General features: G+C 46.0%; 1 protein-coding gene and 1 non-coding gene across 3 annotated transcripts; both read left to right on the top strand.

Annotated features, from left to right (window-relative positions):
• The first annotated feature begins 1,092 nt into the window (after positions 1–1,092).
• Positions 1,093–18,867, top strand: YBX1 (Y-box binding protein 1). 2 transcript variants are annotated; one of them, XM_055140183.1, is made up of 8 exons: positions 1,093–1,403; positions 1,925–1,988; positions 10,328–10,361; positions 12,401–12,490; positions 12,787–13,089; positions 13,714–13,796; positions 16,520–16,785; positions 18,478–18,867. In XM_055140183.1, the coding sequence occupies exons 1-7, from the start codon at positions 1,238–1,240 to the stop codon at positions 16,752–16,754; spliced, it is 975 nt and encodes a 324-aa protein (XP_054996158.1). In that variant the 5' UTR covers positions 1,093–1,237; the 3' UTR covers positions 16,755–16,785; positions 18,478–18,867. The 2 variants fall into 2 exon arrangements, with proteins under 2 accessions (XP_054996158.1, XP_054996159.1); XM_055140184.1 differs by lacking the exon at positions 12,401–12,490.
• LOC129405392 (small nucleolar RNA SNORA9) lies at positions 13,177–13,308 on the top strand. Its single transcript, XR_008630544.1, has one exon. It is a non-coding gene; the product is annotated as a small nucleolar RNA SNORA9 (small nucleolar RNA).
• Positions 18,868–26,049: the final 7,182 nt, after the last annotated feature.

Genomic DNA, 26,049 nt, shown 5'->3' with positions numbered 1-26,049 from the left:
AACTGACTAGTGCGTCCAAGAAAGAGCTAAGAGCCCAGGTTCTTGCTTAGGCTGACTCAGAGCCGGGTCACACCCCCTGCACAGGCACAAGATTCACCCAGCCCATAATCCGCTCTCCAACATCCCCTGGGGAGTAATCTTTGCAGAGAGCCAGGTGTAAGTCCAAAATCAAAACGGGAAAAAGAAACTGGCTACTGAACTCATTTCTCCCTAGTGGGTAAAGAGGAGTGAAGAAAGATTCCAGCTACACCAGTTAGCCACAAAATTGTAAATCGTTTATGAGACGTGCATAGCGATTCCTATTTCAGATGACAGCTGTAAGAATAAAGTGCAAACAAAATGCCTAGCTTGCTCAAGAAACGTGAGTTGAAATTAAATGACTTGTGGCCAATACAAAAAGACCTGAGTCCTGTGTCTGATATGATGGGTAGAAAGGCAGGTCCGCACGGAGGTCTCCCGCCCCGCACCCTAAATATACAGAGATGCAGCGTCCTGAGACTGAATGGTCCCTCCAAGGTGTCGGCTCTGCCAAAACTCGCTCTCCAAACCGAAGCGCTTCAGCCTGTTCCGGAAACCCTCCCAGTGCCCCGATACACGGCCATTGTGAAAAAAGACAGTTCTACCCGCCAGTCTCAGGTCACAAGGACCAGATTCGGAGCAGAGAATCTGGGTAGCGGCCTCTCTACTCGAGACTAAGCTGTCGTCGGGACCACTGCCAAGCCCCGGGGTCATGCATTCGGGGCCATTCCTTTCCTTGGTCCAGAACCCAACCGTGGACGTGGGGCCCGCCCGCGCAGGCTGCAGCCTCATGAAAGTCACGTTCTCTCTGCGCGTCCTCTCGGGTACTCTATGGTTCTCGTGGTGACTCTACTCTAGTTCTAGTTCCGGTCTCTATGGCGGCGGCGGAGGCAGGAACGGTTGTAGGTCGGCCGAATTAGCCGCCTGTGGACCAATGAGGATGTGAGAGTGATAAAGCGAGAGCCAATAAGGGTCAGAGATTGAGGTCAGGTGGTGAGATTGGCAGCACTGTTGGCCAGTGAGCGGCGCCGAGGGCGGGCCGATCGAAGGGCTTATCCCGCCTGTCCCGCCATTCTCGCTAGTTCGATCGGTAGCGGGAGCGGAGAGCGGACCCCAGAGAGCCCTGAGCAGCCCCACCGCCGCCGCCGGCCTAGTTACCATCACACCCCGGGAGGAGCCGCAGCTGCCGCAGCCGGCCCCAGTCACCATCACCGCAACCATGAGCAGCGAGGCCGAGACCCAGCAGCCGCCCGCCGCCCCCCCCGCCGCCCCCGCCCTCAGCGCCGCCGACACCAAGCCCGGCACCACGGGCAGCGGCGCAGGGAGCGGCGGCCCGGGCGGCCTCACATCGGCGGCGCCCGCCGGCGGGGACAAGAAGGTCATCGGTGAGGCTCGGGTGCGGGGCCGGGGGTGGGGCCGCGCGGCCGCCCGGCGACGGAACCGTTACCCGAAGCGGGGCGGCGGGGGGGAACCGGCGGGGCGGCGCGCGGCCGCCCCTCCCCCCGTGCCCTCGCGGACGCCGGCCCGCGTGCCCGGTGGGCGCGCGCGCGCCGCCTCCCCGCGCCCCCCGCGGACCCCGCGCCCCTCCCCCCGGCCGCGTGCGCCCGGGCCCGCTCGCCGTTGTTCCCGGCCCCCCGGCCCGCTCCCTTCCGCGTGGACCCGGAGGGCGCGGCGCGCCGCCTACGCAGGCCGGAGTGGGCCGGGCGCCTGCCCCTGCCCTCACGTGCTCGCCGCGCCCGCGCCCCGGCCCGCCGCCGCCGCCAGCCCCCCACGTGCGCCGCCGCGGCCCGGCCCGCCCGCCGGACGCTGTCAGGTGGCCGCCGCCGGGGACCGGATGCCAGAGCGTGGCGGGCCCCGCGGCGGCTCTCTGGTAACCGCGGGTTTGTCTCTCGTTTCCCTCCTCCAGCAACGAAGGTTTTGGGAACAGTAAAATGGTTCAATGTAAGGAACGGATATGGTTTCATCAACAGGTGAGAACGGCCGGCCCCGGCGCCCTGTCCTGCCCCCTCCCGCATGCCCTCCGCTCCCTGGGACCGTCCGGGCCACGTGGGCCGGCGTGGATGGGGGGGCGGGGGTCCCGCGGGTGGGGACGGGGCCTCGGTCGGGCTGCTCGGCGTTCGGGGGAGGCGGGCGGAGTGGAGCCCTGAGAGCCCTGGGCAGACCAGGAAACGGGAGGTGGAGGGAAAGTCGCCGGCCGCGGGCCCACCAACGTGTTGATCCGTGCCGTTCCTCTCTGCACGTTATTGGAGTGGGTATTGGGGAACCGGGCCCGCTGATTTGCCTATAGGTGATTTGCAACTTGTTAGCCTTTGGAGGAGCGTGATCTGACAGTGCAAGCATGGGAGGACTTGTCATCTTTGCTGGGAGGTTAATGCTGCCTTTGTTTAACGGTTCCATCAGTGCTGTCTTGAATGCCCTGGGTAAATTTCAGGACTGCTTCACCAGTCAGTATTTGTTTGCTCGTGCGGTAGATAACATCGCGAAAATGTTCATTTCCTTGGCTTTATCTTGCTCCCGGCCCAGGAATCATACCCATTAAATCCGTTTTTGTAACGCTTCCTGATTGCAGCCTGTAGTGGCCTTTTATTCCATTGCCTTCCTCCTCGTGTCCGAAGGCAGAGCTGCGAGCGCCGGCTCCAGGCTGGGGCTTAGCGCCGCAGCAGCGGGTCCTGAAAGGCCCGGTTCCTCGCAGCACTCCTGAGACTCTCCCTGGTGAGCCGGGCATCCTTTCCAAGATGGCTGCCAAGGCTAGTGCGGGTGTAGACCACCGGGTGTGCTGACAAATGCTGGCCTCGCAGGTGTGGTGCTGACAGCCCAGCATTTTTTCATGCATTCTTACTGTGGAAGGCATTAAGCAGTTGAACAGAAGAGAGCCGTGAGGAGTAAAATAACTACCGAATGTTAATGTACACCACTGCAGGGAACCAAATGGGCAGCATCGAGCTTAAAGGCAGGCATAATTGACTGATGAAAAAAGGTTCATTACTCAGCCAATAAAGTACTGTGGAAACGCCCAGAGCAGAAGCACTTGCAAGCATTTTCTGGTCTCTTTTCCACATTTGCAGTTGTGGGGAAACATGTTTTCTTCCAAAATCCTTGTTTTCCATCTGTTCTTACACTGCCTTTATGACAGGCTACATCTCTCTCTTTTGGGGGTGGGGTGGGGGGGGTGTAGTGGGTTAAAATTGGTGAAGAAAGGGGATGTTTGCCCCTTGTTTTAATTTGCATGCTTATCATGGAAGGATGTATATGATGGAAATTCCCTGAGTTTGTAGCTTGGACTCCATAGAACTTGGATTGGTTTACCGAAAGTTACAAGTGATTGCTGGTGGATCAAACCATGAGAAACTTGGTTAAATCCTTAAGCTCCCTGTGTACACATTAGAAGGGGCTGTAATTAGCAGTCTTTTAGTACTCATCTTTTGCGTATTTAGAAATTGGAGCAGGTACTTGCTGTTTTGCTGCAGGTGGTTAATGGACTTATGTTGGTGTGAAAATGAATAGCCAAGATAGAGTAGTTCTTTACATATCTCCCTATCTGAATTTTGATTCTGATGCCATTCCTGGACAGATCCCTGTTTTGATTTGGAATCAGATCTGTTAGTCTTCCTCCAGGGCAAGTTAAATTCAAATTGGCTTTTGATAATCCTTTGTTTGGACAGTTCTAACCTCAACTATTTTGTCAGATTAACTATTGTAGGTTTATATTTCTAACCTAGCTTTTTAAAAAATGATTCTGGGGCTTGAATAATCAACACTGTAAACTTGATTGCAATTAAGTCCAGGGGAGGTTTGCCTTGATTAAGAGGAAGTGATCATGTGAAAAAATTCTCGTTGGAAAGCTCTCCTTTGGATCAGTAGGTGACCAGGGTTGGAGGTTGCTGCCGCTTGTGCGAGTTGAGACTCAGGAGTGTTGCCCACTTGTATGCTTGTCTGTAAGGAGCAGCTCAATTTGGGGGGGTGATTGCTGTGGTGTAATTTTAACTTTAAGATCATGGATTGCATTTCTTAGGTTCTTGAGGGTTTTCATGATTCAAATAGGAGCTATTTTTGCTGTGGACATTTATTTCAACCTAATTATTGCCAGTGCTATTTTAAATTTACCCCCTTGGTACTATGAAATAAGAGTATAGTGCTTTTAAGGCAGCAAATTTTTTTGGCTTTATTATTAGTCTGTAATAGAAATTTATTATTTCTGGGTAATTAGGATAAATTCTGGGAGGAATTCCTTGTTTCTCCTAGGCTGAGTTTGTAAGCTAGTTAATGTGACTAGAATTAGCCCTCTAGAAATTTTGCTTTATTATAAAAAGCAGCTTACCTGTTAACTACTGTTGAAATGGTAGGGAGATCATCAATGAGTTCAGACAAAATTCTGAACACAAAATTTTTCAGGCTGTGAAATCAGCCTGAAAAATCAGCCAACTGGTTTTCATTCCCAGAACCCCATATGATCCCTGAGCAGTACCAGAAGTGATTCCTTAATTCAGACAAAGGCATAACCCCTGCGTGTCACCAGGTGTGTGTGGCCCAGAAACAACCAAAGAAAAAGGGTTTTTATTACACCATACCTAAGATGGTGCATATGGTGCTGGCTGATTAAACTCTGTCCTGTGTTTTATCATAAGTCTTGATAAGGAATGTGCAAGAGTCTTTGACCCTGCAGAGCCTGAAATGTTTATGCCTGCTTGTAAGTTTGTAGACCTGTAAGATCATTCACCAAATCTAGTGAACAGTTGAAATCAGACTAATTTGGGGGGTGTAGGAAGTTGGGCACTTCCTGGTGATGGTGGTGGACTTTGAGCTATCTCTCTGGCCCATACTTCCATTATTTTTTGCCTTTTTGTGTCACACTAACGTCCAGCTCTGCACTCAGGAATTACTCCTGGCGGTGCTTGGGGGACCATATGGGATGCAGAGGAACAAACCCAGGCCAGCCTGTGCAAGGTAAACACCCTGCTCACTGTACTTGGCTCCAGGTCCGGGACTAATCTTTTCAGGAGGAAGAGTGGACCTCACCAGACTGCTGAGCACAAGTTGTGCTCAGAGGGGAAGATGCAGTGCTGGAATCAAACCCAAAGCCTCGCATACGCATGGCAGGTGCTCTGCTCTGAGCTACATCCCTAGCCTCAATCTTAAATTTCATAGGAAGGACTTAGGGAGGTCTTTGAATTTGATAACATTTATTATAGACCTGGTGGCTATTGGAGGTTATGGGGAAAAAAACAATCAATTGAAAGAATAGGATTTCAGGAGCTGGAGTGATAGTACAGTGGGTAAGGGCGTTTGCCTTGCATACTGCTGACCCGGGTTCAATTCCCAGCATCCCATATGATCAGTCCCCTGTGCATTGCTGGGTGTGACCCAAAAAGAAAGAAAAAAGTAGAACAGGATTTGAAAAAATTTTATGGAATGGAGGGGTGTACGAGGTGGGGATGGGGGGGTGTGAGGCACATAACCTTGTAACGCAACAGGTCCATTTACATCCCCTGACCACATATGGTCTCAGGGAGCAGCCACTGAGAACTGTAGGGTGTGGCCCAATCCATACCCCTAAAAAATTTAAAGTAGTGATAATTACATTTTAATTTGAAAAGCTGGCCTCCAGTATTAAGTGAGAAGTATGCACTCAGTAAGCGTAAAAAGATTTAATTGAGCATGTAAACCATGTTTCTACAGTAATGGTTTGCTGGGTGCTAAAAGAAATAGATTCTGTCCTCAATGACTTACCTTTAATGGGGAGGAGCTCATAAACGAGTCTTTCCTGTCTATAAATACTTGCAACTCCAATAAAGTATGATAATAGAGCAGGAGTGTGCCTTTGGATTCCGAAGATACTTTGCAAAAGGGTGAGGTGTGCAGTACTACTGACGATAATTCCCCTTTTTCCCCTCTGTGCATTGTTAATTGGAAGTTCAAGCATGTTTCTTGATGAGCCATTTTAGCTACCTTAATACTGCTTTATTTGGGGAGCAATCTCTGGCATCAGATTGGGGCAAGGCAGATGCCTTAATCTGTCACTATAATGCACGATCTCTGAAGGCGGCCTGGGAGGTAGTGCAATGGTTAAAACACATCCCTAACATGCACCTGATCCAGGTTACATTTTTGCACCTTAAGGTCACACATGCAGCATTGCATCCTCAGGTGCTCGTATTGAGCCTCTGGGCATCCTGAGGTCTGCTTGGAAGAAGGGTCTTCACCCTTCAGCCAACTGGTTTTCATTCCCATTCACCCCTCAAAAAAAAACTGGCCAGGGTAGTCAATTCTTAGCAGTAAATAATCATTAATTATGGTGGGTTTGTTTTGTTTTTGTTTTGTTTTAATTTGAAGGGGGTAGCACTAAAGTATGGTTGAGGCACTTGGCACAATATCTAGGAGTTAATCCCAGTGTATAGGCTGTTGCATGCTTAGTACCCATCCACCCACCCTTGTTTTTTTGATGGAAAAGATGGCTCATGATTCTGGCGTCTGGATGGTATCATGGTATCTCTGTGCTTTAGGAAAGACTGACCTACACATGTCCTGGGCCAGGGATTAAAGGCCTGGCTTTGAACAACCACAAGTGGCACAGAAAACATTGTATCCTGACTAACACTGCATGTTGAGTAGTCAGGTTTCTTTCTGAAATCTATTTCCTCTTAGGTCAAGATGCTTCCTAGTAGGCCAGCTTAATGTCAGTAGTAAAATAGGTGCTATGGCCTGACATGGTATCAGTAAGTAGCATATCAACTAACACATGTCTTTGCCTACAAGACATCTTCCAAACTCTTTTCAAGGAGATACTGTCTTGTGCATTTGATTTGGCTATGCCAAGTATATATTGGCTGCTGAAGGTGCAGTGATGCCAGGGGTTGAGCCCAGGATTCTCAGGTGCAACCGTGTGTGCTTCAGCCCTTGGACATCTCTGAACCCTAAAATCCTGTTGTTGGTAATGTTTTCAGCATGGGAATATCCACAGCCACATTAGAAAACAAGAATGGGGTATAGCTTACAAATACAGATTGGTCAAAGAACAGGTATACTGGCTAACCAGATTAATAATGGGTGATAACATTTATAAATTTGGCGGGGTCACACCCATGCAATGCTGAGGGGTTACTCCTGACTCTGCATTCAGGAATTATTCCTGGTAGTACATGGGACCATGTTGGATGCCAGGAATCGAACCTGGTTTGGCCGCGTGCAAGGCAAGCTCCCTATATGCTATACGCGGCTGATCAGAGTTCAATTCCCAGCATCCCATATGATTCCCTGAGGATTGATCGTTCCAAGCCTCCTAGAAGTAATTTTAATGCATACTAATTTACAAAGGAGACATCCTCTGTCAGGGCTAAGACCGGAGCCTCCTGCGTGCAAATTATGTGCTCCAACCCATTGAGCTATCTCTGGTGCCCAGTCGGGTGCTGGGGGGTGTTCTTTAGAGATGTACTCTGGTGTGTAGGACATACCGCGTGTGGTACCAGAGATTGAACTAGGGTCTGCCACTTGCAAGGCAGGTGCATTAGCCCTGCATTATCTCAGGCATATCCCCCAATTATTGATGCAGAAATCTAGGGGCACTAGAAGTCCTCTACCTCCATTAGTGCAAGGGACCCCTTATTTTTCACCATGTTAGCCAGTAGCACCAAGTTGAACTGGACTACCTGCCTTTCCTGATGAACCTCTTCTATTATATTTCTTTGAGCCTTAGGGTTTGAAAATCCATCATGTTGGAGAACATCAATTAGTTGTGGCTATGGTACTATTTATGTGCTACTTGCAGACCTATTTGGCAGATAGATGTAATGACCACTATTAATTCCTTATTATTTCTAATCAACTAGCTATTAAAGGTTTGTTTCCAACCATGTGCCTTGTAGTACTTCTGGGTATGGGGGCTGGAGCAATAGCACAGCAGGTAGGGCGTTGGCCTTTCACTCAGCCAACCCGGGTTCAATTCCCAGCATCCCATATGGTCCCCTGTGCACTGCCAGGGGTATTTATTGGGTGGGGGATCAGAAGTTTACCCTGTTACCATAAAAGTAAACTTCATGATTTACACTGTAGAATTTTTTGGTGCATGTAGTGCTCTGTGGATCATCAGCAAAGCTATCCCATTCATTGTAACCTTTTCCTCTTATTGAATACTAGAGGTATTAGAAAGAAGTGGGGGGGAAAGGGTGGAGTATTTTAACAGTTTTGTTCACCTAGCAGTACTTAGGGCTTTCTCCCGGCTCTGTGCTCAGGGATTGTGGGGATGGGGACAGACAGTGTGGTGCTGAGAAGGAACCTGGATAAGCCGCATGCCAGGCAAGCATCCTGTCTGCTGGACTATCTCTCCAGATGCTCACTTTTGAATGCGTTCCCTGTGTTTTCAGACTTGCCATGTTAATATGTAATTATTTATAATTCCCGGGACCTACTTGAACTTTGCTACCTGCCTGATTTGGTCCCAGTTCTTTGTGGGAAGAGGCACACCCGGCAGTGTCCAAGGGTCTATCTAGCTCCACTTGAGCTGCTCCTAGGATGGGGATTGAACCCCGGCTTCATATATACAAAACCTCCTTTGATTACTCTCTAGCCTTGGTCCTGTTTCTCTCTTAAAGCCAAATTCCAGCAGCCTGCATTAAACTGTTTATTCTCGGAGATTTCAGTTATTGCTTTTACCGCATATCTGACCTGACTACCTTGACACCATCCTCATTTAACACTTAGGGCAGGACCAGGAGATGGGTCAGTGGTTTAAAGTTTTTGCCTTGCTCCAAGCCAGTCATAAGTGTTTTTTATCCCTGCTATACAGTATTTTTAAGGTGCTTGGGGGGTACGGAGAGATACTACAGCATGCATGCAGCTGATACAGGTTCCATTCGCGGGACCCTGTGTGTCTATCCCTGAGCACCAGCAGGTGTGGCCCAAAAACCAGAATGTAAGAAATTCTCACATAGATGGGTTGAGGTGAGATAATGAGCTTAGTCCTCAAGTTCCAATCTCATGGCCCTAGCTTCACTGGGTTGGGTCCTTCTTTGGACACCTGAGCACTTGCTTGGAAAGGCCTCCTTCCACACATACAGCTCAAAAAAACTGCCTACAGGAAACATAAGGCTTCATGGTACACCCTGGGACTAACGAGATTGATAGTCACTGGCCACAACAGTTTGAGTAGGATAATACTTCCCCCCCCCCCTCTTTTTTTGAGTCACACCCGGTGATACACAGGGGTTATTCCTGGCTCTGCACTCAGGAAATATTCCTGGCGGTGCTCGGGGGACTATATGGGATGCTGGGAATTGAACCCGGGTCGGCCGTGTGCAAGGCAAATGCCCTATCTCCTGTGCTATCTCTCCAGCCCCAAATAGGCTAATACTTAAAATGTACAGTGATGTCTAATATTAAGAGAGAACTGAGTGCCAGTCATCTCACCTGCACCTCCATGCTCAGACCAAGGAGCTGGCTCAGAAGAGTAGCCCCACAAGAAGTTCTGATTCCTCCTTGTCTTGGCATCCATATCTATACTTGATGATGGTTGCTGCTGTTTTAGTGATGGCGTTTAGGTTTGGTCATGCACCTGGTGACTGTAGAAAAGGCATAGACTTCAAGGTCTAGAGTGAAAAAACCTTTATTTGAGAGATTCACTCACTCTTCCCTTATATAATATAAGGAAATATAATTAGGGGCATCTCTGGTGAGGGTTCCTATCCTGTTTCATGTTTTGCAAGTAGTTTCAGGTTTATGACAAATTCTAGTGGTGTGTGAAATTCTGTATGTATTTTGTGTACCTAAAAGGCAAGCTCCAGGTCATCCCTGCAGGCTTTAACGTTAGGAGTTGCTCCTGGTGTCATGTGTTCTAGGGGGATTCTTGGTGTTGTAGATTATCTTAAAGAAAATGGAAAATTAGAAATGAAGTGTGAAAGAAGGAAGCTAGTAAATTTATGGTTTACCTTAGCAAGCATATTCTATAGTGGGGGGTATTGGTTCATGGTTCATACTCATAAGGTAAGAAATAGCAAATTTTAGTACTGAGGTAACTGGTTATCCACTAGCCTTTAAAAGAGACTGGGCCAGAGCAATAGTAGGGAGTCAGCCTGGGTTCGGGCCCCAGCACCAATAAGGCACCCCTTGCTGAATAGCTCCCAAAACACAAACCGAAAAAAGTTACGGTAATTTACTGTGAGTTTCTATTTCCTTTTCATGATTTCTATACTAATAGCTATTGGCAGCCAGAAAGTCTTTATAAAAGTGAGAAAATAGGGACCAAACATTATTCATGTATGGAAACATGAATTAGAGTCCTTTTGATTTATAACTTATTGAACTTGGTTATATCTTTCAGGAATGACACCAAGGAAGATGTATTTGTACACCAGGTGAGTGCTGTGAGTGCTTGTCTGGACACTGCTTGTGAAAGGGAAGGATGGATAACTATTAACTATTTGCAAAAAGCTTAAGTCCAGTCATCAAGCTGTTCACTAACAGTAGCTTTTAAAAACAATGAAACTAGCTCATTGCACTAAATTTCAGAAAAAAAAAAACTTGGGCATACAAAACATTCTTGAACCTAATCTTGAGCTAATGATTTCGCTATTTTTTTAAAAATACCCCAAAAATGACAAGCACTGTTAAGTCTTTAATTTATGGTAAGGAGTAATCCTGGGGAAAAGACAACACTGCAAACATTAATTTGCAGTGAATGCTTTAAAAATGAGCAAAATAACAGGTCTTCTGTTTGTTCTAAAGCATTGTCAGGGATTGGGTGTTTTTGCCTTAAGAGAAGCAAAGGTTTGGTGCTTCTCTTACTGAACTATCTCATGTTACCTAAGGAAAATGTTTTTAACAGTACTTTGGGCATTGCATAAGTCATCAGATGAACACGGATATTAATGTCTCAGGCTTTACTTAATACTATTTACTACTTGATGCTAGTGAAGATAATTTGTATGTTTTCTTAGTTGTTAATGTTTGCAGTTGAAACTTATGTCTATGTTGAGAATTGCTCTCAGAATTTAACCACTCTTAGTCTGTGATGCATCTTAGAAAATGTCTTCACATTCAGTATAATTCAGGACGGCTTGCTATATATAAGTATCTATATGACTGCTTAAGGCAGTATTTTAAACCAGATTATTTCTCTCCCTTTTTTTAAAATCTGAAAACCAACTTTTTTATTGTTACTCAGGTATATGTAGGAATACGCAGCAGCATCATAGCTTTTGTCAGTCTTGTTGCAGTCAGCAATATTAAAGAGTGGGGGGTGGAGGGTGCATTGAAGAAAGATACTAAAAATTGTGGGATTTTACTTAGGTATATTTCCACTATCCCCAATGATCACAGTTTAACAGTTGACTATGAAAGACAGGATAACTTTGTGCAGTTTAGATGACAGATGAGAGGTCAATTATTTGATTGCATGTCTTCTAGTCCTACTGACCCTTAAGGTGTCACCAGTCTGCTTTCCTCTTTGAGAAGTGGCTTCAACATGTAGTTGTTTCTTGGGACGTGGATGTTCGGGTCTTAGGGTGTTGAAGGAGCAACCGCACTTTTTTACTGGCTCTGGCTGTGTTGGCTGTTATGCCTGCTCTGGAGTGGAGATGCATGGATAGCCCTGTAAAGGGGACTGCTGGGATCATAGTGGGATTCAGAACCCCGAGCATTAGAGGGAAGTCCCTCTTCACATATTTTTTAAAAAGGAGTAATAATACCTTACACTTTCTGTTATGAGAGTGAATGGCTAATATGGGGGGAGGTGTAAGATACACAAGTGTAAGGTGTTAGTCTTTCCTTTTACTTTGTTGTAACAATTTGGAGAAGTAACACTTTCATTGTATGAGTTAATTTTTACTCAGGGTGATAATGACCAACTGTGCCATGCAGTCATAGTATAAACTGTGGCAACATTATACATGTGAATTACATTTCCATTAAGGTATTTGTATGAAGTACACAGCAGGACAGAGTCTGGGTTGTCATTGTAACTGCGTTTTGATTTGTAAACGGGGGCAAAATTGGCTTGGTCAGCTTTCAAGCATGCAAAAATTAAACTCGCCTGTCATCTAAACTGACCCCGGATGGGGCTGGATTCTATTAAGTGCAGTCTTTGGGGATAGATCCTTGTTTTGTTGAAAGCTAAATATAACACTTTTGCACAAAGCTTTTTTTAAGAAGTATATTGTTGTGTCTGGGTATTAGTTTCAATCAAATATTGGGGGCTTTGTCACATAAACATATCTTGGTTAAGGTTTGGGTGTAGCGCTGATCCCTATTTTTCCTAAATTTATTGGTGATTTGGTCTTTCTTAAAGCTAATTTAAGTATATAGCTAAGTTAAAATAATGACACTGATACATTTTAAATGAAAAAAAGCACATTATTTCCCCTGTTAATCTATTTTTGGAATGTGATATTACTAGACTGCCATAAAGAAGAATAACCCCAGGAAGTACCTTCGCAGTGTAGGAGATGGAGAGACTGTGGAGTTTGATGTTGTTGAAGGAGAAAAGGTGAGGATGTTTTTCGTGTAAAGGTTTGACTTTAGTGTGGAAATATTTTGGAGATCTCATCCCTTAGGATGGTGGCTCTGAGGTGGCTGGATGGGTCAGGTGACCAATGAGCACAGGTGCATCGAACCTGTTTTGCCAGCTGCAGCTAGAGGGCAAGCTCTTCAGAGCAGCGAGGAACTAATCTAATATTCAGTCATTTCTGTGCACCCTGGTCACAAGAAAGTTTGCTTCTGTTGGTATAAAATTCATTAAGTGTATTTAATGCACACTGTTTCTGTAAATAATGGCTCTTGTAGGGTGCGGAGGCAGCCAATGTTACAGGCCCTGGTGGAGTTCCAGTGCAAGGCAGTAAATACGCAGCAGATCGTAACCATTATAGACGCTATCCACGTCGCAGGGGTCCTCCACGCAATTACCAGCAGAATTACCAGAATAGTGAGAGTGGGGAAAAGAATGAGGGATCGGAGAGTGCTCCCGAAGGCCAGGCCCAACAACGCCGGCCCTACCGCAGGCGACGGTTCCCACCTTACTACATGCGGAGACCCTATGGGCGTCGACCACAGTATTCCAACCCTCCTGTGCAGGGAGAAGTGATGGAGGTGAGTTTCATTTCACAGATAAGGATTGATTGGGCTAGAGAGATGTAAGATTCGTTGTGTGTCTTTTGCTTCCCTTTAAGATTCGCTCTGCAAGCCTCCAGCGTGCTGGGGTCTGGAGTGACCCTGTGCATTCCTACAGTGCTTGCAAGAACATTATGGAACGGTTTGAGGCCTTGCCCTGCTCCATCCAGAGCAAGGTTATAGAAATTTCAGACATGAAAAATAAAATTTTTTTTAAAAAAATTGTTTTTAGAGGAGGGAAATTTGCTTTGCATGTGAGTGTCCCAGGTTCGATCCCCAGCATCCCAATGTCCCCGAAGCACTGCCAGAAGTAATTCCTAAGTGCAGAGCCAGGAGTAACCCCTGAGCATGGCTGGTGTGACCCCACCCCCACCCCCCAAAAAAGGAAACCATTAAGAATAACTTCCTAGTTAAGACCCAAAAGAATGATTATTGGTATGATCACAAATACTGGGTCTCCTTTACTCATTGGCCAGAGAGATAGCCTAGGTTGGATCCCTGGTGTGGTTCCCCAAAAAACAAAATTTAAAAAGAATAAACTCCTTTACTTAGGCTTTGGGTTTTAATTGTGATAACTAATCTAGCTGTTTGTTGTCTTTTCAGGGTGCTGACAACCAGGGTGCAGGAGAACAAGGTAGACCAGTGAGGCAGAATATGTATCGAGGTTATAGACCACGATTCCGCAGGTTGGTTTGCCTTAATTTTTCTCAGGCATGTGTTAGGATCATGCTTCTGCAGTAGTCTTGAGTCATTTGTCTGCTGACACTTCATGTTTTCTTTGATCAGATGCGTGAGAGGTGAGTCTGCCTCTGTTACCTTTGAGAATTTCTTTGCTGGCACTGACTTTAAAAGTTTGTAGTAGGTGAGGTTTACTCTGTACAGCCATTTATTTTTTCCTTTAATGAGGCTAAGAAATTTCAGTTTTTCTGTCCTTAACCAGGTAAGAAAATAGTTTAAATTGCATTAACATCTCTAAGACCTGCTTCATTGGGAGGGAGAAAGACAAAGGTAATCTTTAAAGTGTTAGCAGTAACTGAGCTAATGTAGTGGAGAATAAATAGTTCTGCTGAGTTGGCATAATTCTCCAATCAATTTAAACTTAGATGTATGGTGTCTCCCCAAAATATAATGCAGATGTCTTCAAAATAATTTTGTGGCTACACAACAGTGTATGTTCACAGAAAGTTGAGTTTGGTTTGGTTTTTGTTTTCTTTTTTCTTTCCTTCTTTAAAAAAAAAAAAAAGTACTCAGTTTCTTGCGCATTGACACCCTGTCCTGCCGTCTTGAAGTTTTGGACAGCAGGCCACATCCGGCAGTGATCAGAGCTTACTCCTGAATCTGCACTCAGAGGTCACTCCTAGTGGGCCTCAGGGGAACACGTGGGTGCTGGGGATGGAACCTCAGGTCTGCTGTGTGCCAGGCAGGTGCCTACGAAGTGTGCAGCAGCTGTGGCCCATGATGGCTTTGTGTAGATGATAGGAAACTGTTGTTTGGGACCACACTTAAGAGTTGAGGAATTGCTTCTTAGGTGTTTGGGAACCATGTCTACCGTACTGAGGATGGATCCTGGGGCTCTCTCATTGAGCCCATTGAGCTCGCTCTCCGGCCCGGGGAAATTAACTTGTTATGCTGACAGATTGTTGGGCACTTAATTGCTTTTTGGTCTTGAAGTGAACCATACAAAGAACAGGGCTTTCCAAACTACTTAGCAGGAATTTGTTTTGTTTGGAGGGGCCACATCTAGTGGTGGTGCTCAGGTGTTCAGGAGGACGACCATAATGGAGTGCTCTGGGGTCATTTCAGCAAAGGGAGTGGGGTCAAGAATGAACTTTGGGGGCTGGAGCGATAGCACAGCAGGTAGGGCGTTTGCCTTGCACGCGGCCGACCCGGGTTCAAATCCCAGCATCCCATATGGTCCCCTGAGCATCGCCAGGTGTGACCCAAAAAGCAAAAAAAAAAAAAAAAGAATGAACTTCCGGAGGAGTAGTAGTTGCAGAATAAAAGTGAGTTGCACAGCAGTGTGGTTTTCTAGCTATTCTGAGCTACAGACTCAGGTTGGGAAGAAAGGTTTACCTAGCATTTGTTTATCCAGATGAGTATAGTTGGGTAGGAATTTGATAACAATAACTGATGGACTTTACAGTGGTTAAGGCAGGGTAGTAGGGGGTAGATGGAGAGAAGAGAAGCACAGAATAGAGGATAGAATTAATGATACATCCTATGCAGAAAGTAAGAATGTGACGGGAAAACTAGAAATATGTAGGAATGACCAACTATGCAGTGGGACGCTTGAAGTATAGAAAACTGGTGCAGAGGTCCCTATGTGAGGCTGGCATAACAGGGCCGTGGGGGAAAGGCAGAGCAGTTTCGCCAAAAATTGGCAAAGTTCCCCAAAGTGATGAGAAGAAAACTTGGAATGGGTAGGTGAGATTGGGGAGTTTAGAAGTAACAGACAGTATACAGCTCTGTATAAGAATTTTTAAAACCATTTAAGGCCTGTCTTCCCAGAAAACACCTCACCCATTAGCGCTTGAAATGTGTTGCCTTGGAGAGGGGGAGGTTGTCAGTTACTAAACAGTGCCCAGAATCCTTCGGGCATGTAAACGGTATTCTCCATCAAAGGAATCTGTTAACTTTGGACTTCACTTGACTGTTGGTTACTACTTAACTGTAGTAGCATGTATCAATACCTAATTGCTTTTTATGACAAATGACATTGCTCTCTGAGCATCACTTTTTGTTTACTTATTCCTTGGTCATTGGTTCGACATTTGAATTATTTGCAAAATGGTAGTATTACATGTGACACACACACACACACACACACATATATATATATATATATATATATATATATATAGTTTTTTGGTTTTTTTTTTTTTTAAGGGAACTGCTTGTGGCACTTTTTTGACCTGTAGATTAAGAAGTCCTAGTAGCTTTAGCTCAAGGGAATTTTTGCTTTTTTTTCTTCATTTCTTTGGGTTGGGGCTCACTCAGCAGTGTTTGTGGAGGCTGCTCTCAGTGATGCTTTGGGACTGACTCAAAGGGCTGAAGTAATACTAGCTTTTGCATATGTGAGCCTGGGTTTGAGTGCCTAGAACATCATCTGCCTGGCCACATTGTTTTGTATGACTAGGTAGGGCTAATCATAGCTATTTTGTTTATATTAAGAAGGAAGTTTTGGTTTTTATTTCTAATCCTTGCGCTTCTTTATGTGCTTAATTCAAGTCATTACACTCAAACTGAGGTTATGACGCTTGCTCTTTTGAGTTTTGCTAAATTTGCCTGCATGCAACTTGTATGTTTGAAAGGACAAATACAGCATTTGGTTGAGTAAAAACATGGGTCAGTATGGGAGTGGGTTGAATAAAGGCCTTTATCCTTGAGAGTTTGCACAATTTTGTCACAGAGGGCCTCCTCGCCAAAGACAGCCTAGAGAGGACGGCAATGAAGAAGATAAGGAAAATCAAGGAGATGAGACCCAAGGTCAGCAGCCACCTCAACGTCGGTACCGCCGCAACTTCAATTACCGACGCAGACGCCCAGAAAACCCTAAACCACAAGATGGCAAAGAGACAAAAGCAGCCGATCCACCAGCTGAGAATTCGTCCGCTCCCGAGGCTGAGCAGGGCGGGGCTGAGTAAATGCCGGCTTAACATCTTTACCATCATCCGGGTAAGAAGCCAGGGCGCAGTTCTGAGCAGTGGGCAGTGAAGAGTGAGTGTCCATTGATGCAAAAGAAAAATGCAGTTTTTTATTTGGAGACATCCCTGGCTCTGCACACTGGGATCACGCCTCCTGGTCCTCTCCGTACTAATGGAGCCTTACCAGTGTACTACCCCTCTGACCCCTGGTACTACCCCTCGGACCCCTGCTAAGCCATATATTTAAGAATGTCTTTTGGTTTGGTTTAGTTTGCATGTTGTTTGTTTGTTTGTTTGTTTGTTTGTTTGTTTGTTTTTGGCTCACACCCTACAATGTTTGGTGTTGCTCCTGGTTCTGCACTCAGAATTACTCCTGGAGGGGATTGGAGAACCATATGGGATGCCAGGGATCAAACCCAGGTCAACTGCATGCAAGGCCAACGCCCTACCACTGTACTATCACTCAGACCCTTATTTAAGAGTTATCTGTTTGGCTACCCTCAGTACTGAGCTCCTGGCTCTATGCTCAGGAATCACTCCTTGACAAGGCACAGTGGGTCTTTTGTAATGCCAGGGATCACACCCAGGTTGACTGATCACATGTAAGGCAAGTGCTTTCGGCACTACACTCCACCAGCCCCCAGATTTATCTAGTTACCTAAATACATTGAACTGTTCCTTCTGATAATGCCGAGTATTAGCCATCTCAATTCTGCTGCCGAGGGGGCCTATTGTAATTTTTTTTATTTTTATTTTATTTTTTTGGTCACACCTGGCGATGCATGAGGGTTACTCTTGGCTTTGTACTAAGGAATTACTCCTGGTGGTGCTCGGGGGACCATATGGGATCTGGGAATCGAACCCAGGTCAGCCGCATGCAAGACAAATGCCCTACCCGCTGTGCTATCGCACCAGCCTGGCCTATTGTATCTTGTGTGTAGAACCTGAAGAAGTAGTGCAGGGACCAAGTATCTGCCTTGAAAAGTATATGGTCACAGATCCTGACTGTCTCACATGGCACCAGACTGCATTCCTGCAGCATTGCTCTGATTGCTGGTGCACACTGTAGCTGAAGGCCCGGCCTAGACGTAGTACAGAGGGGAGGCCCAGGGCACTTGCCTTACGCCCCTAATGGGCCCCTGATAACTGCTGTGAGTAAGCTATGAGTACTGTCTGGTATGTCCCAAGCATGAAAAATTAGGAAGTACAAATCTCACTGAGCTCAGTGAGTATGAGCACCACCACCTGTCACATGTGCAACCCCGAGTCATTGTAACAGCTACAAAAGGGAGAGGATTTTTCTTTGTTCGTTACATTTGTTAGCATAGTAATTCATCCTATTTGTTAAAATAGAGTTGGGAGGTGGGTTTTGCTATTGAGGGTGCCCTTAGCCACTGTGCTACCACTTCAGGCCCTCCACCCCTGGCAATTTTTAATTTTGGTTTAATGAGGTGTGTGTTTTTGTCTGCAGAAATTTCAGCACCTAATTGCAATGCTTTTGTTCTCTTTCCCCCCCTCTGCCCTTCCCACCACCACCACCACCGTTTTCTCGGTGACAGATGGTCAGCCTAACCTGTGAATAACCAGGACAGCAGTGTACACCAGTGAGACTGATCAGTGCCTTCTGTACTTACCCTCACCTAGAGTGGTTTGGTGTATGCTAAAATGGATTGCTTGTTGTCAATTGTATAGAGTAATTTCCCCCTTTTCTTTATCTTTGCAGTTTAGTCATCCAACAAGAAGAAATGAATATGAAATTCCAGCAATAAGAAATGAACAAAAGATTGGAGCTGAAGACCTTAAGTGCTTGCTTTTTGCCCATTGACCAGATAACCAGAACTATCTGCATTATCTATGCAGCATGGGGTTTTTATTATTTTTTACCTAAAGACGTCTCTTTTTGGTAATGACAAACGTGTTTTTAGAAAAAGAAAAAAAAAAGAAGCCTGGTTTTTCTCAATACACCTTTAAAGGTTTTTAAATTGTTTCATATCTGGTCAAGTTGAGATTTTTAAGAACCTCATTTTTAATTTGTAATAAAAAGTTTACAGCTTGATTTTTTCAAAAAAGTCAACAAACTGCAAGCACCTGTTAATAAAGGTCTTAAATAATTTTCTTTGTGTCTGTTTCTGTCTTGCTAGTATATTTTAGGTCAAGACCTGTATGGTTTAAACGTTTATGAAAGTGGATAATAGAGTTCTTCATGGAAATTTCCTCAAATGTTTACTGTGGTATGTAGGGTAGGGGTGACGATAGCAATACCTGGTGGCATCGCGCGTGCTTAGTGATCACTCCTGGAGAGGCTCCAGCCCAGGTCAGCCACAAGGCAGTGCTTACCTGCTGTCATAACTTTCGTGCCAAAAGATGTATGTCTTGGGACGGGGGCAGTAGTACAGCAGATAAGGCACTTGCCTTGCATGTGACTGATCGGGTTCAATCCCCAGCATCCTATATGGTCCCCCAAGTAGCCCTAGGAGTAATTCCTGAGTGCAGAGCCAGGAGTAACCCCTGAACATGTCCAGGTATGGCCGAAAACCCAAAAAGAAGTGTGTGTCTTTATTGAATGACAGCGTGGTTTCATACTGAAACTAAGAAAATTAATCACTGGCTATTTTTCTTAAACGGTTTACATTTTTAAGACAAACTAGTGGGCCACAGTGATAGTACAGCAGGTGAGCGTTTGCCTTAAACATGGCCCCAAGCACCACCCAGGAGTAATCCCTCAGTGCAGAGCCAGGCCCTGAGCATTGCTGCATGTGACCCAAAAAGCAAGGAAAGAAAGGACAAACTAGCCAGGAAAACAGTTTGCTAGTTTAAATCCCATTAGCTTTATGTCACTTGAATTGCAGAATTGTGTAAAATTTTCCTAGTTATGAGGGGGGGTGCATTGTTTGACTTCTGAGTTAGACTAGAATTTTCTTTCGCGTCTCACAATACCAGGTTGCTCTGCTACTCTTGGTTGTCTTAGAATCAACCTTTTTTTGTCTTTTTCCCCTGGGGCTACACCCACCAGTGCTTAGGGCTTTATCCTGGTGGTGCTCAAGGGGAGCATATGGGATGCCAAGGATTATGACCAAGCATCCTGAATGTAAGGCAAATGCCCTACCGTACCACTGCACAATCACTCCAGGCCCAGGATCAGGAAGTTTTACTGTTAACAACTAGCAGTTGTGGTGTTGCAGTTTGCTCTGGGGCCACACCCAGCTGCTGGGAATCAAATCTCTTACACTGATAGGTGTGCAGTGGGATTTCAGAATATGTTGGACCTGCTCTAGTCCTGAGTGCTTGTCCCTGGAGGTCATTTAGTTCTGTCCCTGTGGGAGTTATTTCTGCTGCCCACTGAAGAGCCCTCCTTAAAGTCCTGGCATTAATGTTGCCATAGAGCCTGCTGTGCTCAAAACAGGTTTGGCTCTTCTTGTGCTCAGTAGAAAGTGTAGCAGCAAGTATAATGCACTTCCTGTGTGAAAACTGCTCAAGAACCCAGAGGGCTGATGAAATCGGTTATTGGTCTTAGCCCTGTTGTGAGTCTAATCTTGTTCTGATGCCTTTTGGTCTACAGGAGCCCTGCAGTGCTGTGTAAGTCCAGGTGGTGGCGCCCTTCACCAGGGTGTGCTTGGAATCGCCAAGCTGATTGCTTTGCTTTCGCCCTAAATTCTAGGGAATTGGTGAGTGAAATCAGAAAATGGACTCAAGTACTAGACAGGAAGTCTTGGGGGGGGTTTCTATATTTGGGACTAACTACTTTTTATGAAAACATTCCTCTGCTGTTGCCAAGAGTTGAGTACAACAGTGTTCATATAAAATGTGTGTGTTTGATTTCCAAGAATTGCACACATTGGGATATATAGCATAAAAATGGCAAAACTGGGGCCGGAGCGATAGCACAGCGGGTAGGGCGTTTACCTTGCACGCGACCGACCTGGGTTCAATCCCCGGCATCCCATATGGTCCCCGAAGCACTGCCAGGAGTAATTTCTGAGTGCAAAGCCAGGAGTAACCCCTGAGCATCACTGGGTGTGACCTGAAAAGCAAAAAAAAAAAGGCAAAACTAATGAATTTTGAAACTTGTGGCTCAAGTGAGGGGTAAGGAATCAGGTTCCTTTATGGCCTCTAATTCTTTCCCTTTAAAATGAGGGCCAGAGAGGCGAGGTTTAAGGATTTGACTTGCATACAGCCACCCCCAGTTAGGTCCCCAGGTACCATCAGGAGTGAACCCTGAGCAAAACCAAGTATGACCCAAGATGGTGAAAAAACACTGCTGAAGGGCCTAGGTAAATAGTGGAAATGGATTAAATTGTGTAAATGATACTGGAAACAACTCAATACAACCCAAATAAATGATTGGTGCTAATCTGGAGGAAAAAATACATAAGAAATACACTTTTTTTTTTTTTGCTTTTTGGGTCACACCCAGCGATGCTCAAACGCCCTACCCACTGTGCTATCGCTCCAGCCCCCCACATTTTTTAAAAAAAACTTAAAAAGGGAGGAATTCAGTTGACATGAAAAAGGTTATTTTTGAATATTGACATCAATTCATCTTGACTTAAATTCAGCAAAACGGTATTTTGGAGAACTTTAGGAAAGGAATGAGGTTTAAAAAAGAGGAGAGATGGGGCTAGAGCGATAGCACAGTGGGTAGGGTGTCTGCCTTGCACGCGGTCAACCCAGGTTCAATTTCCAGCATCCCGTATGGTTCCCCAAGCACCACCAGGAGTAATTCCTGAGTTCATGAGCCAGGAGTAACCCCTGTGCATTGCCAGGTGTGACCCAAAAAGAAAAAAAAAAAAAAGGCAAGATTGGCGGCAGGCCAGAGCGATAGTAACAGTGGGTAGGACTTGGATGCGGCCAGCCTGGACTCAATTCCAGCACCTCATATGGTCCCCTGAGCCCTGCCAGGAGTCATCCCTGAACACAAAGCCAGGAGTGAGTCCAGAGCACAGCCAGGTGACCCGCAGCCCCCAAGAGAAGAATAAGATATTAGACTGGAGAGAAAGTGGCAGGCTAGTAAGAATCTTGTCTTACTTGTGACTGACGCAGCTTTTATCTCCAGTACCTCATGGTGCCCCAAGCCCCTCTCATTGGTATGGCCCAAAGACAAACCAATGTAAAATGTTTATTTGGGAAAAATAAGGTGGTAGAGATATAGTGAGTTTCTAAGACTTGATAGCTTAAAATATAGGGGTTCAGGGGTCAGTCCCCAGTACCACATAGCCTCCTGAGTTCTGCCAGAGGCAATCCAACTAAAGGACTACAGACACATAGGTTTTGGGGGTTTTGTTCTGCTCTTTTTGTTTTGGCTTTTTTGGTCACACCCAACAATGCTCGTGTTGCTTCTGGCTCTGCACTCAGAAATTAGTCCTGGTGGTGCTTGGGGGACCATACGGGATGCCACACATAAAACCCGGCTAGGCTGCGTGCAAGGCAGGTTCCCTCCCTGCCATTCTCTTGCTGCAGCCCAAGATGTACAGGTTTTGCAGTAGAGTCTGGAGATGGATAAATGTGTGACAGTATGAATATGTATAACATTTATGTGCCACGCTTTTCAGTGATAGTAAAGTTTTTGTTTGGGGGGCACACCTGGTGATGCTCAGGGCTTGGCCCTGCACTGAGGGATCATGAGAACCCATCTGGGGTGCTATCTGGGGTGCTGGGGATCAAATCCAAGTCAGCCATGTGCAAAGTAAATTCCCTCCTCTCTCTACTCTGTCCAGTCCTCAAAATATTTTTGTGTAGGCACATTTTTCTCTTTAGGTATATACCCAGAAGTATAATTGGGACCAGAGAATACAAGAGTTAAGGCATTTGCCTTGCATGTGGCGAACCCCCTGTTCTATGTCAGATACCACTAGGTCCCCCCCAAGCATTGGCAGGTATGGACCAACCCCCATAAACGTGGAGTTGTTAGGTTAAATGTTAACTATGGTCAACTTTGTGAGAAACTCTTTCCAGAAGTGTTTGAGGGTTCCCTACGAGCACTCACTATTGTCTGTCCTTATTAAGGGTCTGGTTTGCATTTTATTATAATGATACTGTGCATCTTTGTCAGGTGCTTATTGATAATTTATGTATTTATCTTTGGGAGATGTTGATTCAAATCATTTGAGAATTTTAATTTTCAATTTGTGGTGCCAGAGGTTTGTCCTGTTCTGTTCAGGGGCCATACTTGGCAGTGCTCAGGTGTGTGCTCCTGGCTTTCAGATCACTCCTGGTTTAGGGCTGGGGGGGGTACAGGGGCTGCGGGGACCATATAGGATGCCGGGACCACACCCAGGTCTGCCACATGGTAGGCAAGTGCCCTACCACTTCACTGTTTCTGCAATCCAACCCCCCTTTCTTTTTTTTCAAAGTTTTGGTTTGGGGGTCACGCCAGTGGTGTTCAAAGATCACTCCTGGAAGGGCTCAGAGGACCATATGTGGTGCCAAGAATCACTTGTGCAAGGCAAGTGCCCTACCTGCTGCGTTCTCGGGCTTTGGCCCATGTCTGAGTTTTGAGATCTCTTGATTCTAGACTTGGGTCTTTCATCAGGCACATGGTTTCCAAATAGTTTCTCTCTGAGGTTTATGATGATTTCCTCTGAAGCAAAGGTATGTATATGTTTTTACTTAATGTCTTTTTTTGTGTCCCTTGTGCTATGTTGTCATATCTGAGAAACCCAATTCACAAATTCTTACTCGTGTTTTCTTCAATGGGCTCGGGGAACAATATGGGGTGTCGGGGATCAAACCTGGGTAGGCCACATGCGAGACTAGGCTTGTCCACTAGACTGTCTCTCTGGTTCCTTTGCTGAGGTTTTTTGTTTGCTCTTGGGGCCACATTTAGCTGTGCTTCAGTGTTTACTACTGGTGGCTCCAGAAATCAGAGTGGTGGGGATTGGACCCAGGTTGAGTTGGCCTTGCAAGGCAAGTGCTTTAACCTCTTCTTCATCTGTCCAGTTCCTCTACTTTTTTTTTTAAGTTTTATTGATATTTTTTAATCATTGGTTATTTCAAAGCTACAAAATTCAGTTTTAATAATGACCCACTCTCTGTGTATTTTCAAGCAAGCCTTCCATTTATTTAAACACAATAAAGATGCTATTTTATCATTTCTGTTGATGATTCTAGTATCAAATAAGTATTTTTGTTTTTGTTTATTTGTTTTACAGCTTAACTCTTTTGACGACATCAGGTGATGTGAATCCAGAGACATAGCTCCAACTATCTTTTTTTGTCTTGATTGGTGGGGTGAGGGGGCATACCTGGCTCTGCTCAGGGGAACCATATGGGATGGTGGGGATTGAACCGGGGTCAGCTGTGTGTTGGGCAAGCCTGATCCCCCCGCTCCACCTGGCTAAAGGACCAATCACCTGACCTCTGTCCAACAGGAGTGTTCGATGACCATGTGTTCTATCCTTACTCTTACAGATTGTACGGGGGTAAGGTGCTTGCCATGCAGACAGCCAAGCCAGGTCCAGTCTCTGGCACTGTAGGGTCTCGCATGCTGTCTGCCATGGGGCAGACTTGGGTTTGACCCCCCGAATCCTGTATGGTCCGAGCCGCCCCTGTACCACCCCATCCTCTCCAGAAATGATCTGGCACACGGCCAGGAGTAAGCCTTGAGCGCAGCTTGGGGATAGCCCAACCTTGCCCCACAAAGTTCCAAACTTGAGAGGAATTGCAGGCGTAATTCAAAGAACTCTTTGAACAGACACTTCATGGGGCTGGAGTGATAGCACCGCGGGTAGGGTGTTTGCCTTGCACGCGACCGGCCTGGGTTTTTTTTCCCAGCATCCCATATGGTCCCCTGAGCACCGCCAGGAGTAACCCCTGTGCATCACCAGGTGTGACCCAAAAAGCAAAAACAAAATAATAAATAAAATAAATAGACACTTCACTTGGCTAGGCCAGCTAAAATACACTGCAGTTACTGGCTTTTCATTCTTCTTCATGTGTATCTATATCTTGTGTGCTCACAATATGTGTGGGCTCTAGCACGTGCATTCCATGGCCGCGAGCTGCTTACCCCACTTGCCGCTGCTGCCTGACATGTGAAGGAGGAAACGGGGCCGCCGAGCTGGTTGGTCACCGTTTATTCCAATCTCTGCCCCACCATTTGTTCCATTTCCTGCCCAGCACGCCTGCTCCAGTCTCACTGCCACCCCAGTCCAGTTTCACCCTGCCCCTCCCTCACCCCCAGGCTAGTCTCCCCGCACCAGTCTTGCTGCCTTAGTCAAGAACCCAACCTCCAGGGCCGGAGGGATGGTACAGCGGGGAGGGTGTTTGCCTTGTACGCTGCCGACCTGGGTTCCACATAGGTTCCACATAGGTGAGATAGCACAGTCAACATACAAGAGCCCTTCCTTGATGAGCTCTCCTAAGACAAAGATCTCATCCTGCTAGGAGGTCTGCCCCAGGGTGGAAGGGTGTATTTCTCCTTTGCTTAGTCCATAACCATAAGTTTACTACTTAATCTCTTTAATCATTCCGTCTGAACTCAGCAAGAGATAATAGCTTAAAGGTGGCTCTGCTGGGGACATCTCAGATCCCAGGCCATAGCCCTCAGGCCAGATTAGTCCTTCCTGACCCCAGCAGGGTCCTTATCTAGTCACTTCTCTTTGGGTCATGACAGAATTTGTCCATGACCATGCTCTTACCTTAAGAGTTTCATGGCACTTGGCCTGTTTTATTTTGATGCCAGGGTAGCATACAGCTTGCCCTGGGTCCATCCAGTCCCTTCATCGGGACCCTGCTTTTGGGGTGCTAGGAACTAAGGGCAGCTGAGGCTTCAGTTGAGTAAACATGACAGAAGCCCAGGAGTAAATATTATTCGGAGTCAGTTAACTCCCAAGTTACAAAGGCATAGCATTAACTGTCTTCCTGTGTCTATACAAAAAGGATATTGCTCTATGCAAAGGGCATAAGAGAAAGAGAAAAGTAGTATTTCATTTACAAATACAAAATCCAGAGTCCTTAGAAGGATCTGACCTTACAAGTCACAAGGTCTGATTTGAGGATATAGGTAATTAACAGGGGAGGCAGAGCAGAGAAGTTGAAGATAAGCACAGAAGAATGGGAGTGCCTCGAGAGCACTGAGATCATTGTCATCTGAGAAACCTAAGCTCCCTGTAGCAGCGAGGGAGAAAGGGCAAACAGTGTTATCCTGCATCAGATGCATCTGTTTTCTGCTATTGCCTCATTATCCTTAGTACTTGTACTTAGTACTTAGTACTTGCGGTGGGTTCCCTAACAATCAAGGTCACCCCTACAAAACAGTGTTAAATGATTAAGCTCAGAAAGTTAATACAGATTATCA

This window comes from Sorex araneus, chromosome 5 (assembly GCF_027595985.1).
Source record: "Sorex araneus isolate mSorAra2 chromosome 5, mSorAra2.pri, whole genome shotgun sequence".
NCBI classification, from domain to species: Eukaryota; Metazoa; Chordata; class Mammalia; order Eulipotyphla; family Soricidae; genus Sorex; species Sorex araneus.
This window is presented reverse-complemented; position numbering and strand designations above follow the sequence as displayed.